Genomic DNA, 18,462 nt, shown 5'->3' on the forward strand with positions numbered 1-18,462 from the left:
GTTTTAGTTTTACGCTTTAGAAGATCATCTTCTGTAGTTTCTTCATGATTTCATTGTCGTGTTTTTTTTTACCTAATAGTGAAATGATTATCAAACGTCTTATTATCTATATTCCATTTATTTATGTAGTTTAAAATTTAATAATTAATCCAAAATATTATATTATGCATTTTTTTTCTTGGTATGAATTTGAAGCCATAAACTAGATATTCTCGTGTGTAATTAACTTAGGCTACATTTACTAATTTGTAATTGTCACAATTGTAATAGATTTACATTCATGTATCAATTATGATGGGTCTCAATTACAAAGAGAATGAGATTCTTTGATTGTGTTTTCTATCCATCGAAGCAATCATAATGAAAAATTCATTTGTGTTGCTTAAATCTATAGGAAAACCTAATGAAAAGGGTACATGATGAAAAAAGTAAGGGTCCCATATAATAAACAAATATAATTGGATTGATAATCCTCTCACCTACAATAGGTTTACGTTTGTTGATTCCAAATTTATAGTGGGGTTCACATTTCTTTACAATTATAAAACACTGGTAAACAATGACAAAAATAATGAAATGAGACCCACTTTTTATGTTACCATTAATAGATTACGTTTATTGGGAAGTAAACATGACTTTAATATTTTTTATTTTGTTTAATTAACAACAATTATAGGCGAACGCAGCGTCTGGAATGGCTGTGAGAGATGAATGTAAATTGAAGTTTTTGGAGCTAAAAGCGAAAAGAAACTATAGATTCATCATTTTCAAGATTGAACAACAAGAAGTGGTGGTAGAGAAATTGGGAAAACCTGATGAAACGTATGAGGATTTCACTGGTTCTCTCCCTGCAGATGAGTGTCGCTATGCTGTCTTTGATTTTGATTTCATTACTGATGAGAATTGCCAGAAGAGCAAGATTTTCTTCATTGCATGGTACGTTAATTACTCACTCTTTCAATCCAATTCGAGCATACCTCACTGACATAAGGCATCAAAATTATCATTCCATAAAAGTTGATGGTTCGATTCCCTACACCCTACAACATTTGAGTTCAACGACAATTTCGTAAACAGGGAATTTGAACCAACTTTAACTTTCTGGTCGAATGTATATGCCTAAACCAGTTGAGTCATGCTTAAATTGGTCACAAATATCATTTAGCATAGAAATTGATTGATTATATTCACTAATATATATACGTGCATTTGAATATTTTTATATGGTTGTTTTATAATATATGTTTTAGACATTATCAATCGAGCATAGTTGAATGAACAAGACATCAAAATTACTAGTTCAAAGGTCGTCAGTTGTTTAATCCTCCACACCTTAACATTTGAGTTCATTAAATGTTTGGGGTAGGATGATTCAAACCAACTTTGACATTTTTTTTTCCCGAGGGTATATGTCTAACCAATTAAACTATGCTCAGATTGATCACAAATCATTTAACTTAAAATTTTAATTAACCATATTTATCAATATATGTGAATTTGAATCTTTTTCCATAGTTTCTTACTCGTTTTATACATTACTACAACAAAGGTCACTGGTTCAATCCTCTACACTCTACAGCATTTGAGTTCAATAACAATTTGGGATAGGGACTTTAAAACTAGCTCACACTTTTTAGCCAATGGTATATGTCTAAACCAACCAAGTTACACTCAGATTGACCACCAATCGTTTAACCTAAAAATTGATTAGATATATATATTCCGTAACATATCTGTCATTCAAATTTTTTTCGATAGTTGTTTTCTTACTCATTTTAGAAATTGTTAATCGGAGCACAACTCATTGATTGATCCTTCATGCTCTTCAACATTTGAGTTCAACAAAAATTTGGGGTAGAAGGATTCAGACCAACTCTGATATTTTTTTCATCAAGGGTACATGTTTATACCAGTTGAGCTACACTCAAATTAACCACAAATCGTTTAACCTAGAAATTGATTAGTTGTATATTCATTAACATATTTGTAATGTGATCCTTTTTCGAGAGTTGTTTTGTTACTAGTTTTATTTTGATAACATTTGTATCTAAATGATGGTATGTTGAGAAATAGGTCACCAGACATATCAAAGGTGAGAAGTAAAATGGTGTATGCAAGCTCCAAGGATAGATTCAAAAGGGAACTAGATGGAATTCAATTTGAGTTGCAAGCAACGGATCCAAGTGAGATGAGCTTTGACATTGTCAAGGCACGTGCATTTTAGATGCCACAAAATAAAAACACAAAACCCCTGTCCCTTCTTTGTTTTCCTTTAAATTAATGTGTTTTGTTCCTCTATATATCTCAACAAAACTACATATTTTATAGAGAAGCTTTTGTAATTTTTTTTTAATCTATTTTACTTTATATACCTTTTACTTTTTTTTTTTTTTCTTTTTTCATTTTACTCAAATGTGTACGTGTAGCATTTCACATTTCAATGTATTGGGAAGTATTTAATTAATTATATTCATGATTTTGTACTTTGTAGTGTTTATTTCTATACAAAACTTTCGATGTGACACAAATTCATATACGATTAAATTAAACTCTAGTTAGAATTATAGATCTAGACGTTTGACATTCTTTAAATCTCCGATTCTATATATTATTGATCAACTCAAAAAATAATAATTTAGTTTGTAAACTTTTAGATTTTCAGTTATATATTGTCCCTTAACTTTAAAATTATTAGGTATCCTAATTTTCAATTTTGTGTTCTATACATCTTTGGAATATCCAAATTTTTAAAATTTAAATGTTTTATATATATTAGGCATAAATTTTAATTTTTTGTTTAATATATGTCCTTAACCAATTTTGGCATTTTCTTTATATTACTTATCTAATTAGATATATAATTATAAGTTTAAGGTTAAATTATACACAATTAAATTTTATATATGTTTAATAGAATTATCAATTTTTATTTTGAGTATGTTTAGTGATCCTATTGGATACAAATATTAAGGTTCGAGTACTTAGTAGACATAAATTGAAAGTTTGGAGACTTGTTAGATTCATTTTAATGTTCAATTATCTTGAGACACAATTTTTAAAATTTAGAATTAAATTTATTATTTTACTTTCATATAATTATCAATAGATCCATAACTTGATGTTAGGGAGGCTTATAAAAACAATTTTCAATGAATTGGTACATAGTTATATTAATTAATTTATATATCAATTTGATATTATTTTGTATCAGTAACTTTCACCATGACCTTTAAATTTCATTCAATTGCACTTTTAGACTTTTATAAAGTGTTGTAATCCTTTAATTTTAAACTTGAAAAGATGTTGCAATTTTTCAATTTTTACACTCCGATAACTTCTGTGAAAATTTTGTTTTAACAAAAGTATTTACATTACTTTCTAATTAAAATTGATAAAATGTCAAAGAAAAATGACTTTAGAGTAAAATTTATGTTAAAATTTTTTATTTTGAACAAGTTATATTCAATGACTCATTTGTACACTCATCAAGCTCTCATTTGTGCGAAAAATTGAATTGATTGAAATTAATGAATTTACGAAGATATTTACTTGTTTTTTATTTATTAAAATTAGTTAGTGAATAAACAAAAATTTAATAGGAGTAGAAAATGCAATATTTAACTAAACCTACCGTTCAATATGATGAAATACAAAAATGTTAGTAAAACTTGATGCAAAGTAACAAGTTTAGGGGTGAAATTTCATTGAAGTTTTATTAATTTTATTTATAAATACTCTATTAATGATTTTACAAGACATAAAATTCGAAATGAAAAGAAAATATATTACATATAACCTAGAAGACAAAATATTTAAAATTAATTACATTAAACCAACAAAAAAAGAATTGATATATTTTTAAAAATATCTAAAAAACGATTCTTCAAAACAAAAAATTTATTTTAAAAAATAAAAAACGAATTTGTTACAAATATTTGAATTATATATATAGATGTCCAAATATATAGATTATTACAAATCCCAAAATATTTTTCCATTATCTTATCTCTATATTTGTCTTTTCATATTTTGTAAACTCTATAAATAGTGGTCATTGAGATCTTCGAGATATACAATTGAATACAAAATACATTCATTCTCTACTCTCTCTTCTCCATCTACTTTGTTTTATAATATGTTATCAATACAAGTATCTACCACTTTGAGGATTTTGTAGAATTCGGAATTGATTCAATGGAACACAAAGAAATGTAAAGACTTTTCAGAATTATCTATATATTTTCGAGGTATACTCGGAACTAAAGTTTAAGGAATGTGAGTATTTTAATTTTTATCATATATGTGGAAACTCCTGAAGAGATTTTGAGATAAAAGTTTAGGAAAACAAAGTTTTGTCTTAGCTTGCAAATAAAAACATAAAGCCAATAGAATTATATCAATTTATATAAAAAAGATGTTATATGAACTAGGTACATCGTTGACCACTTCTTTGGTATGGTACATCACTTCATATGAAAAAGATATATCATTCAATCTCCAAAAGATAATGAAGAAATTTAGGTCCTGAAGAGAGATGGGTGCACTTATATCTTTTTTAGTAGTTACATGCTACATGTTGTAGTATTGTTGTTCGCCTCATGATTTTTATTTAAAAGTGCTTATGAATTAAGATGAGAGATGATAACTTCGGTGAATGGTGATGACTAACAAATTTCTTTTCTACATGAGAAGAATAGGCGATGCATTGAGGTGATTGTGGTTCACATATAATGTGTACAAGCTTTCCTGGATCAAACCTAAGTATAAATCTGATGCAGGCTTCCTGGTAAGTTCAGGATCGAACATAGGGATTTTTGATAGTCTAACGTAGTCATTGCATTGTTTCAATTGTAGATGGTTCCCAGATTAATGAGAGTGAAGATTATTTATATTAACCTCAATGCATGCATGCAAGAAAACATAGGAGTTCAAGGGAAAACGGGAATGTATGGGTAAATGGTGCTAAGTGTTTTGGGTTATGTGTTGATTCCAAATTAGATGAACAGGTGCATGAAAGCGTGAGAGTGGAATGAAGATAATATGGATGCTTGTTTACAAACTAAGTGTAGGTGTATGCATTAGGTCTCTGTTCCTTAAGTCGTGTTGTTCATCATTTCTCAATGCGAAAGTCATATATATTCCTATCTCTAAGGTGCATGCATTGGAGACAGAGAATGCTAAAAGGAATCACATGTATTTTTATCTCTAACCCTACTATGCGTTATGACTCAGTGCGCTCTTTAGTTGACTTATTCTCTCGAACAATTTAACTAAGTAATAACTTCAATCAAGTGATCAAGACGATTAAAGCATAGAATTTGGGTATACAATGACTCAGAAAAATTGCAACCACAAAAAAATTTGAATATAAACAGAGGAATAAGAGTGGATGGATCAAATATGAGATTGAATTTAAAGATAGAAAATATGTTTACAACAATCTCAACTTAATCGAATGGACTGGTAAATGAAAGCAAGAAGTAAAAGAAGGAAAGAAGTCAAACCATAGAGTTCAATCTCTCATCCCCTTTGGCTTGATTTGAGTGCTTGTTGCAACCAACTTGGTGAAGAGGTGATGAAGAATTCTCTCTCGAGCTTAGTCTCCAACAATTCTTCTTGATCAACGATGGAAATGGACTTTTTTCTCCTATCTTCTTCATGCAACGGTAGAATTCCTAATCATCTGAATTCTCTAAAATTTCTAGTGATGTCTTCGTTCCTTCTCTTGGCAGCAAGCTTCCTATTTGTAGGCATTTCCCTCAGCAACTTGTGACAAGACTCACATTAAATTCCATGCCCTTGTTAATCACCTACCATTTTAGAGCTTTTCAGACTCGCTAGTCAGATGCCCATGCCTGCAAATGGTGATTTGACATAAAAAGCGTGAGCCAATATATATCTTTTGCATCAGACATATTTGGACACATGCCCTTGCGTTAGCTTGGCATGCAACACTTGGTGAAATTTATTGAGTTCTTGCAAGCAGATGCGTTAGTGAAGTAGATCTAACAAGAATGATTTTTTTTATGCGTTTGTTGGGGTTGATGCCCTAAATCTCGTGGGGTTATGTAGTTTGTAAACACCTATCTGAACAAACTATTTGTGATGTAATAATATGAGATATTTTATTCACTACGGTCTTTGAAATATGAGATAATTTAGTTGCATTAACCACAAACCAAAAACTAAGATCTCTGGTTATCATTGTAACTTAAGCATGTATGTGGAGACATACAAGTGGATCATGCTTTAAGTGATAACCTAAATGGTCTGTAGTATATGAATAAAGGAAGGAAACCTTATCCTAATAATGCTACGAGTGTGATCCGCTTTGTAGATGTTACAAGTGTTGTAAAGTGCTATAAATGGTCTGATCCTGACCATTCATGTTTTAGACATGCGAGCGGGGATGTTCTACGAAGGAGTTTGTATAAGACCGTACAACAAAATGTTTAGTCTCATTATATAACATCGTTCATGACCAGAGACTTTCATTTCATTAGGATGACCATAGATAACATGACCTCAATCCTGAGTGAGTTGGGAACTCTTGCCTATGATAGCGGTCCTTTGATTTGCATGGGGTGCTAGTGGCCAGATCGCGGATTCAAACCTACCACTTTGATGATTCGTCTGATTGGGGAACTGGGAACTCAACTACACAAGACGAAATTCACTCCTTCCCCAAAACAGAGCTAAGTAGATAAATTGCTCCCTTAAGGGCTGATTTTGAGGCTTAAACAATGTGACGCTACACTTTCTCTTGGCCCGAGAAGGGTTTACTCATAGTAGGACTATGATATATTGTTCATTAGAGGAATCAGTGGTACTTAAGGAGTTAGATGTAATTATAGGGGCAAACGGTAAATTGGCCCGACTGTACTTACGAGCGATTTATGAAGGGTCATCATACTGTTGATTGGTTATATCCAATAGACACAGAAATATATCTGTAGCGTCAAGAGTGCAACTGTCAATCATTAGTGGAGTGTTCGATAGTTAATGGATGGTGAATATCGTGATTAAAGAGTTTAGTCAATTATTCATGTACCGTTGGAGCTCCAAGTTACTGGTCCATAAGGTCCCCCTGGTACCTCAATGGATTCATGTTGAGAATAAGTTTTTAGGTTAATTTGAAGTGTTCAAATTAATGAGAGAGAATTTGATTATATATGATATAATTAAATTGCTTCAATTATATATGATATAATTGATTTGATGTATTAGATACATTATTTGGAGGAATTAATGTTAAATGCCAAAAAGGAGAAAAAGAACTATGGTTTATATATTGCATGATATGTGATATTAAAACTATAGATTATGAATGTATTATTTATTTGTAATTAAATAAATTATGGGATAATTTATTTCGATTTTTCCTCCTAATAACCAACTTAATGGGAAGTTGTGATCAATTATGATAACTGATAGATAAAATAAAAATCGATTTCATTTTTTCATGGGGACGATTGATAATCAAACGATACTCGTACACACAAAAGAAAAAAGTTATACGATAGCTTGAGAGCATAAATGATCATGCATTGAGTTTTTATATACGATAGACATTAACTTCTAAACGATCGAGTACCTAGTCTATACGATAGACTCCAGTCTTCTCCCACTTACTTGATCGTCTACACGATCTTTCAATTCCTCCTTCCTTTTACCAAATCCATATAGAGCCCACAGCTCTTGGATTCTCACACCGAGAATACCAAGGTAGCCTCGTGGTGGTGTCTGCTTGTTATTCGAGGGTCGAGTGTTATTTGTTCCTGTTCAAGGAGATTGCTGAGGTGTGATGTTCATGCTGTTGAATGTTTGTGTTGTTAGATCGAGGGAAATAAGAAGAGATCAAGGGTATGTTCACTTGATCTTGAGCACTAATTTTATGAAACATGCTATAATTTAAAGTTTATGCATAACTATTGCTGTTTGATTGTAAATGTGTATGTTCTGTCACAATGGGGTTTGAAACAATCTTGCTTTCGCTCACTGGTTCTCTTTGAAAAGAGATCCTTCAATTGGTATCAGAGCTAAGTTGTACAGAATGGAGTCTATCGTATAGACTGGGTACTCGATCGCTTAGATTTGGCTACGCGATCGTGTAGAAAATTTCTACTCGATCGTGTACTATTTACTAAGAGATCGCATAACTGATGCTACGCCATCAGGTAAAAAGTTTACTTGGTCATGTTGCGTTGGCTACTCGATCGTGTAGATGCTGAAGTAAACGATCGTTGAGTTTATAATACTCGTCGCATGCTAGATGCACACACTAAACGATTGAGTTAGCCAGCATGCTGCATCGCATAGTCACTGGCTACTCGATCACTAGGTATACGATACTTGACATTTACTCCGCGATTGATTAGATGATCATGCTTCATCGCATAGTTGTCGTTTACTCGATCGTTTAGGCATGTGTTACACGATGTGTGCTGCACAATCGTGTGGCCTTCATGCTTTATCGCATAGTCATAGGCACTTGATCTATGCTACATGATTATTTATGCTTGTTTAGCGTCACTAGACGATCACAAGGAGCTATTATACAATCAAAGGAATGATGCTTCACCTGGGCAGTTCAAGACTCGGTTCGCCTGTTTGAACCGGTTGGCTCATTGGTTTTGTAATAGATAGCTTTACTTTTCCAATATTTTAGGCTAATCATCCCGGTCCATTGATTCTTGATGGATATACATGTGATGTATATTTAATTATATGTCATAAAGTATGTCAAATAGTTTTAAAACCCACCAATAGGTTATGCATTTATCATGCATCATCTTTATATTATAAGAGTTATGATATAGTAGCTTGCATGACTAAATTACTTTAAAGCATGCTCATGCATCATATAATATAAGAGTTATAATATATGCATGCATTAAGCATATCCATGCATCATCTTTATATTATAAGTGTTATAGTATAAGGGTGTATGAACGCATGTATACTTGGTTCATTACAAGTTATATAAGAGTTATATAGAGTAATGAATGAATATTGCATGAGGCATGACACATAGGTTATTTTATAAAAGTTATAAATACCTAGTCTAGCTTAACAATGTGGACAATTTTAGTTGTTTCTTCTTATAAGAGTTATAATAGAAATTAGAACTAAAATCAATACGAAAGACATGCATGCAAACTTAGGTTTAATCATGTTTTAAAAGAGTTTTAAAATTTGATTGAGATAAACTTAAGATCACGGTTCTAATGAGATTAGAAACATAAGTTTAATCTTTTAATTGGTTTAATAGGATTAAATTAACTAATAAAAGATTAAATATGTACGAAATCTATCTATAAGGGACCTTTTGTCTAAGGCGGGTTCTGGCTAGGCTAGGGTATTTAAGCTGACGGAAACAAAACATTCCTACTTGGGAACCTACCTGAAAAGGTGAATTAGATAGATTTGTTGCATGCATGCAAATTTGATGATAGTTTGTTAAAGTATTTAATAAGACTTGATTCGAACTTGTTTAATTATCAAAAGCAAGAGTTGTTTTTTAGCAAATTAAACTCACACTTAGATAAAATCAGTAGCCGGATTGTCTAAGTTAATGAATCTCTGGGTAGAACATTCAGTGGGAGGTACTTGGGGTTTATGATACTTCACTCAAACCTCTACACGTTTCTTCGTAAAGTTCAGTCCGTGAGATATATCCTCGGCCTTTGGCACCCTAGGAGTGTCCCCCTAAAGGATGGTGTTTGGGTAGGTCAATACTAAGGTGAATGGAGAGAATGTTCATAGTAAGTGGAAGAGGGACGTGTGACAACATATCCCACGGTCTCTTTCATTAGGTTGGATAATGTTTTGTGCATCGTCTCAATGTACCCTGGGAGTGTCCCTCTAAAGAATGGTAGTTTTGCATAACTCTTCATCTGATCTCCTAAAAAGAATAAGGTTGCTTTAGTCTCTTGTCCTAATTTTCCTTTTTTCTACAATGAGCAGGATTTTAGGGCTTAAAATGAAGGGTTACACTTACGCGGAATTGTTAAATGTTAACAAATTCTGGACTGAAAAATGGTGACTGCTAGAGTCAGTTACAAGAGTTGTTTCTGTCTAATAGTTGAGAATGTCTCATCCGAGTGAAGAGGCACTTGATCACCCTAATGGTGACCTTTTTCCTTCCTCGCTGGGGCATCATTGAAAAATAGATGTATTTTCACTTAGGGTACAATATAACTATTTTGCTAAAACCTAAAATTGGTGTTAAAAGTGGTAATGCAAGTAGACTTATTAAGTTTGTTCTTGTTTTCAGCAACTTTCAATTATGGCAACCACTACTTTAGCTTTATTAGCTGTCAACAAACTAACTGGCAACAACTACACTAGTTGGAAAAACTCAATACTCACAATTACTTATCATCCATGACCTCTGATTCGTCCTTCGGAGGAGTGTCCTCCTATTACACCTCCTACTGCTGCTCGAAACTTTTGAGACGCGTATGAGCGATGGATATGGGCAAACGAGAAGGCCCGAGCGTATAACTTAGCCAGTCTGAACGATGTCTTGGCCAAGAAACATGAGCTCATGGTCATTGCACGTGAGATCATGGAGTCCCTGAAGGGAATGTTTGGACAACTGTCCGGGTAGCTCAAGCATGACACTCTAAAGAGCATCTTTAATTCCAAAATGAAGAAGGGTACATCTGTTCGAGAACATGTTCTGAACATGATGGTTCACTTCAATGTGGCAGAGATGAATGAAGCCCACATCAATGAGGGCAGCCGGGTTAGCATTGTTCTACAAACGTTGCCAGAAATCTTCTTGCACTTTGTAAGCAACACTGTTCTAAAGAAGGTTGATTACACCCTTACAACTCTCCTCAACGAGTTACAGAAGTTCCAATCCTTGCTGAAAAGCAAGGAGAAGACAGATGGTGAGGCAAATGCTACTTTTGACTAGTTTATTATATATTATACATGTATTTATCTTGTATTGTACATTAGTCTCTCGAGGCATTAGAACAAGTGGGAGATTTTTGGGATTGGTGTCCTAATTCTCCTGGAGTCTCGTACTTTGTAATATATACACATTGTTATGAATAAAATAAGAGTTATTTCACTTTGCCATTTACTCATATGAAATAAACAAAGCTCCATGGTTATTGAATGTAAACTTAAGCATATATATGAGATATACAAGTGGATCACACCTTAAGTGATAACCTAAATAGCTGTATAGTATAAGGATTAAGGTGGGATATGTGATCCTGATGACATTACGGATACGGCTCGCTTTGTAGAGGTTTGCAAGTGTTGTGAACTACTACAGATGGTAGATCTTGACCATTCATGTGGAGACATGCGAGTGGGGGTGTCCTATACAAAGAGTTTGTATAAGATTGGACCACGAGATGATTCGTCTCTATATATAACGCCGTTAATACTAGAGACTTACATCTCACCTAACTGACCATAGGTGACATGACCCCAATCCTAAGTATTTTGGGAACTCCTGCCTTTGAGGGCGGTCTTTTGATTAGTAAGGGTGAGAGTGGTCAGATTGCCAACTTAACATGCCTACCTTTTTGAGGATTTTTCTGATTTTGAAGCTGGGAACTCATTTACACAAGATGGAATTCATTCCTTCCCTGAAACAGGGGTAAGTAGATAGATTGCTCCCTTAAGGGCTGATTCCGAGGCTTGAACATAGTGGCCACAACTTCTCATTGGAAGAGACGACTCAGTCATAGTAGGAATATGACTTATGTTCATTAGAGGGATCAGTGGTACTTAAGGAGTTAGATGTAACTATAGGGGCATAAAGGTTATTGGCCCAGATGTACTTACGAGCGATTTGTGAAGGGTTATCGCACTGTTGATTGGTTTATATGGACACATAATATATCTATAGTAAGAAGAGTTCAGCTGTCGGTCTTTATTGGAGTGTCTGGCAGTTAACGGATGGTGGATCCCGTGATTAAAGAGTTTAGTCAGTTATTCACGTACCGTTGGAGCTTTGAGCTACAGGTCCATAAGGTCCCCTTAGTAGCTTAATAGATTCAAGTTGAGAATCAGTTCTTGGTGTTGATTTGAAATGTTCAAATTGACAAGAGGTAATTCGATTATATATGATATGATCGGTGTGATGCATGAGATACATCAAGTGGAGGATTAATGTAAATGAGATTTACATTAAGGACCATGAAATAGAAAAAGAGCTATGGTTTATATATTTTATGAGATGAAATATTAAAACTATAAGTTATAAATATACTATGGTAAGTTGGTTATCATATGTATTTATAATAATATTAATTATTGAATAATTATCTCTTTTTCTCTAATAACCAATTGAGTGGGAGGTTATTGGTAGTTTCATGGTAACTGTGAGATAAAAGGAACAATGTTCTCCTAGTTTTAGAGGTTGACGATTGAGAGATTTTATTCTCGAAAAGTTCTCACGATTGGCTGTCAAGTAAATAAAATTTACTAAACGACAGCTGAAGAAAGAATAGATGATCGTGGAGTGTTTCTATACGATAGTCACCTAGCTAGCTGATTAGCTAAACAATCGTGCAACATTTGTTAAACGATCGCGAAGCTTCTTCTAAACGATTGGGCATCGTCTATATGATACACCTCTACCATCTCCCACTTGGTGATAACAAGCAGAAATGTACGTTATTACAACACTAAGATATAAAACAATGTGGGAATATGACAGTAAAAACATGCCAAAATCGTGTCAAAAAAATTTAAGTTGAGAATATTGCGATCACATGTGCTCATCGGATTAAAGCAGCTAATTTATGTATTTTATACAGGAAAATATGTTGGCGCAAATCACATTGCGATCCAAGGAATTCGGCGCCCAAATGCATTAGAAGATTGCAACCGCAAAGCTATGCAATCGTATGCACCCACAATGATCTGCTCAAGAAGGTGGCCGCATAAACACGACGCATCAAGGTGAAAGCTTAATAAATTATGATGGGACAGAAAGCTGATGACGGTCGAATTCGAATTTAGTTGACAAACTGTTAACGACACATTATAGCAAGTATACTCAACTTTTCGGTGACCATTAATCGGTGCATCAGACAGAGATTTAATGACATCCCATCATTGCAATCATATGGGAGAAAAACTCTTCACCCTGAAGCTCTATAAATACCGAAGGCCACCTTCATTAAAGGAGTTCAGAATTTTGGAGTTTCCATCTGCCATATACATAGAAAATAAATCATAGATATCCAATCTGTAATTCATATACTTAGAAGGCGGAGGCGAGCAAATAGAGAAGACGCCGAAAGATCGTTCTTGGTCCGCTCAACTGACTTCCGGGAAGCACTGAGAATGAAGAGAGGGCCGACTCTTACGAAAGCAAGAACATTCTTTTGGGCAGAGTAGAGTAAAACACAGTGTAAAAGCCTCAGGAAGCAAGACATTGATACCAGGCTCCCTATCCTTACTTACCATTGTCATTTTGTATTCTGGTTTCATTTATAAAATGGAATTTGCATCTCTATATCTATTCACTCTCTTTACATTACGCATGAGTAACTAAACTTCTAAATGGGTTGAGAAGCACTTAGCTAGCATGACCTAAGATCTTCATTTTATGCGATCATCTTGTCTTATGTATGTGTCCATCACCATTTAGAGATACTTGAGAAAGTAGTCTAAAGAAAGAACCTAGACTTGAGAAAGTTAGGTTAGAATCTAGAATTGAGAAAGTTAGATTAGAACCGCATAAGCAAGAGATAGAAACTTAGAGATAAGTTCTATTTGCTATCATGCATCGTATGCACCCTAAAAATAGGATATGATAGTATGCGGTCGCCTTGTGTATATGTGTGTCATTCACATCACATAGACAAGAATAGAGGCTTAGACATAAGTCCTATAGATATTATCGTATATATCGTATACGTCCTAAAATTAGGAACTATAGCATTTGCATTAAGAGATGACATGCTGTTGTATGTGTGTAGCATGATCACATAACTTGAATGCAATCTTAGGAAGTGTCAACTAAATCCCTTCTCAACCTGTTCCCTGCATACTCACAGTAACTTTCGCTGTTATTAACTCTTTTCTCAATTCTGCCGCATAAGATTTATACTTTAAACAAACATACCAACGAACTTATTGTTTTGTTTGTCACCGCAAAGGAATATAAAATCACCATTGCATATTGTCTCAGTAGTCCTTGTGTTTGACCTTGGACTTACCAGGCAACCTAGTAGGATTTATACTTTGATTTTACTAGGAAAACTTGCATGTGCAACGCGTACACCACCATCGCAAAATATACCATTATTTCATCATATTCACAACGCATCAAGTTTTTGGCGCCATTTCCGAGGACTACGGAAGTACATATTGTGCTAATAGTAACTTTTTTATTTTCTTTGCAGCTTTCCATCTCTATGCACTACCTCTCCTTTGGTAAGGGAAGAAGCGGGCGTCGTATGAGAGAAGGACAAGTTCTGGAGCTCAACTACGGCCCAGAGATTGAGAGAACTTTTCAAAGAAGAAGAAGAAACAACCGCTTACATCAACAACAAGAGAGAAATCCCAACATGGTGGAACAACCGAAAGACAGAGCAGAAAATGCAAATAATATCATGGTGAACCCTATTTTCTTGACGAACGACCGCAATAGGCCCATCTGGGACTATGCGTCGCCCAACCTTTATGATTTCTCACCAGGAACCATGAGGCCAGCCCTGGACGGATCAAGATTCGAGATGAAACTAGTTATGTTGCAGATGATTCAGACTGTTAGACAGTTTGGCGGTAGGCGTGGCGAGGATCTGCCCGCCCATCTCTAGAGTTTTAATATAGTGGTGAGTACAGTGGTGAGTATTCTCGCCTGTCATGCAGGTGACCCGGGTTCGATCCCCGACAACGGCGCCATAAACTCGATGACTAAAATTTATAATTGTTCTTTATAGGCATGCACTATGATGATAGATGAATGTGAATGATACAAGTTCACGTCCCCGGTAACGGTGCCATAACCTTGTTATATTAAATTTGTATCTATCTTTATCTTTTGCGCTGCTTATGAATGAATGTGATGGTGCTCTATGCGCTCAAGTGCTTTGCGATAAAGATACTATTGCAATTCTACGTTCTAAGTGTATGCATTGATGATAATATACTCGTAGTATGTGATGATGTAATGTGTGTCGCAAGTTTCCTTACGCTAGAACCAAGTATAATTCCAACGCAAGTTAGAATGATCTGAGGTCGAACACAAGGATTGTTGTTGTTTAGATGTGACACTAATGTGGTAAATGCGACTGATTATCATAAAGAATAAAGAATTTGGTTTGTGCAGAAAATGTAAATTGCGATGAAAGTAAAATTGTGTTGTAAATAAAATGCGTTGATAAAATAAATGTCTAAACTACTATGATACAGGGTGAGGACTGACTATGAAGTTGTAAAAAAGAATCTAATGAATGCGATGGCAAGTCTTGTGAATGAATCAGAAAGAGAATGAGTAGAGGGAAAGGACATCGCAAGTTCGTCAATCTCGTTAAGGACGCAACTAAGGTTTCGCTTTCCCTTGGCTTACACCTTTCAGTGATCGGCCGCGTTCCCATACTGTCTCTTATACACATCTAGATGTGTATAAGAGACAGCAATAGGCCCATCCAGGACTATGCGTCGCCCAACCTTTATGATTTCTCACCAGGAATCATGAGGCCAGCCCTGGATGCTGTCTCTTATACACATCTAGATGTGTATAAGAGACAGGTGTATGTGTGTGTCATTCATCATCGCATGGACAAGAATAGAGGCTTAGACATAAGTCCTATAGACATTATCGTATACATCGAATGCGTCCTACAATTAGGAACTATCGCATTTGCATTGAGAGATGACATGCTGTTGTATGTGTGTAGCATGATCGCATAACTTGAATGCAATCTTAGGAAGTGTCAGCTAAATCCCTTCTCAACCCGTTCCCTGCATACTCATTGTAACTTTCGCTGTTATTAACTCTTTTCTCAATTCCGCCGCATAGGATTTACACTTTACACAACATACCAACCAACTTATTGTTTTGTTACCGCAAAGGAATTATAACCTGTCTCTTATACACATCTAGATGTGTATAAGAGACAGCCCATACGTCTATGGTGAAACAGAGATGAACGTAATGAACGCAAGGTTGTTTCCATCTCTGAAAATACTTCTCGCTTTAGTTAACGCATTCTTCCAACCTTCTCTCGTTCTGTCTCTTATACACATCTAGATGTGTATAAGAAAAAAAGAATCTAATGAATGCGATGGCAAGTCTTGTGAATGAATCAGAAAGAGAATGAGTAGAGGGAAAGGACATCGCAAGTTCGTCAATCTCATTAAGGACGCAACTAAGGTTCCGTTTTCCCTTGGCGTACACCTGTCTCTTATACACATCTAGATGTGTATAAGAGACAGGCTGTACACTTGTTATAATCGCCCGCGAATGCATTGCTCTTCTCATCTTCGATCGATCGCTGCATGCGCCGCCATTGCGTCGATCTTTCTTCATTCTTGATCGATTGGCGCATGCTGTGTAGATGCGTTGTACATTTTTTCCCTAAGCAATTAACGCATGTGGTGACCTATTTCCTGCAAAACAAAGACTTAGACATTCCATTTCGCCATCGCAATGAGGTTAGTGGGTGTGTTTGTGACATTTTATAATTTTCACATTTCTCAGTCAATTCTTATACTATCGACGCAACTTTTCCTTCTTTTTGCCGCATAATCTAAATAAAATAGTATAAATAACTTGTATTTTTATAAGTTATCATGGAACAATCGGAAGATAGAGCAGAAAATGCAAATAATATCATGGTGAACCCCATTCTCTTGACGAACGACCGCAATAGGCCCATCCAGGACTATACACCCAACCTTTATGATTTCTCACCAGGAATCATGAGGCCAGCCCTAGATGGATCGAGATTCGAGATGAAACTGGTTATGTGATGGTTGTATTTATGAGGTGGAAAAATTGGGGGTGTGATAACGTGCAGAAATGCATGTTATTACAACACTAAGATATAAAAAAATGTGGGAATGCGACGGTAAAAACATCCAAAATCGTATCCAAAAGCATTAAGTTGAGAACATTGCGATCGTATGCGCCCATCGCATTAAATCAGATCATTTACGTATTTTATACAGGAAAATGCATTGGCGCAAAGCACATTGTGATCCAAGGAATTTGGCGCCCAAGTGCATTAGAAGATTTTGACCACAAAGCTATGCGATCGTATGCGCCCGCAAAGATCTACTCAAGAAGGTGGCCGTATAAAGACGACGCATCAAGGTGAAAGCTTAATAAATTATGATGGGACAGAAAGTTGATGATGGTTGAATCTAAATTTTGTTGACAAGCCGTTAACGACACATTGTAGCAAGTACACTCAACTTTCCGGTGACCATTAATCGACGCATCAGATAGAGATTTAATGACATCCCATCATTGCAATCATATGAGAGAAAAGCTCTTCACCCTGAAGCTCTATAAATACTGAAGGACATCTTCGTTAAAGGAATTCAGAATTTTGGAGTTTCAATCTACCATATACATAGAAGATAGATCATAGATATTCGTAATCTGTAATTCATATATTTAGAAGGTAGAGGCGAGTGAAGAGAGAAGACGCCAAAAGATCGTTCCTAGTCAGCTTGAGAGACTGCCGGGAAGCGCTGAGAACGGAGAGATGGCCGACTCTTGCGAAAGCAAGAACATTCTTTTGGGCAGAGTAGAGTAAAACACAGTGTAAAAGCCTCGGGAAGCAACACATTGCTACCAGGCTCCCTAACCTTACTTACCATTGTCATTCTGTATTCTGATTTCATTTATAAAATGGAATTTGCATCTCTACATTTGTCCACTCTCTTTACATTACGCATGAGTAAGTAAACTTTCGAATGGGTTGAGAAGCACTTAGTTGCATGACCTAAGATCTTCATTTTATGCGATCATCTTGTCTTATGTATACGCCCATCACCCTTTAGAGATACTTGAGAGAGTAGTCTAAAGAAAGAACCTAGACTTGAGAGAGTTAGGTTAGAATCTAGGCTTGAGAAAGTCAGATTAGAATCGCATAAGCAAGAGATAGAAACTTAGAGATAAGTTATGTTTGCTATCATGCATCGCATGCACCCTAGAAATAGGATATGATAGTATGCGGTCGCCTTGGGTATGTGTGTGTCATTCATCATCGCATGGACAAGAATAGAGGCTTAGACAAGTCCAATAGACATTATCGTATACATTGTATGCGTCCTAAAATTAGGGACTATAGCATTTGCATTGAGAGATGACATGCTATTGTATGTGTGTAGCATGATCACATAACTTGAACGCAATCTTAGGAAGTGTCAGCTAAATCCCTTCTCAACCCTTAACCCTCATACTCATTGTAACTTTCACTGTTATTAACTCTTTTCTCAATTTTGCCACATAGGATTTATACATTA

The 18,462-nt window shown here is 35.0% G+C and overlaps 1 protein-coding gene across 2 annotated transcripts; it reads left to right on the plus strand.

Moving 5' to 3' along the window:
* Positions 1–682: 682 nt before the first annotated feature.
* LOC120068275 (actin-depolymerizing factor 7) lies at positions 683–2,246 on the plus strand. 2 transcript variants are annotated; one of them, XM_039019993.1, is made up of 2 exons: positions 683–936; positions 2,074–2,246. In XM_039019993.1, the coding sequence occupies exons 1-2, from the start codon at positions 695–697 to the stop codon at positions 2,222–2,224; spliced, it is 393 nt and encodes a 130-aa protein (XP_038875921.1). In that variant the 5' UTR covers positions 683–694; the 3' UTR covers positions 2,225–2,246. The 2 variants fall into 2 exon arrangements, with proteins under 2 accessions (XP_038875921.1, XP_038875922.1); XM_039019994.1 differs by having other exon boundaries at positions 2,119–2,246.
* The last annotated feature ends 16,216 nt before the right edge of the window (positions 2,247–18,462 follow it).

The sequence above is a fragment of the Benincasa hispida genome, chromosome 12, assembly GCF_009727055.1.
Source record: "Benincasa hispida cultivar B227 chromosome 12, ASM972705v1, whole genome shotgun sequence".
NCBI lineage: Eukaryota > Viridiplantae > Streptophyta > Magnoliopsida > Cucurbitales > Cucurbitaceae > Benincasa > Benincasa hispida.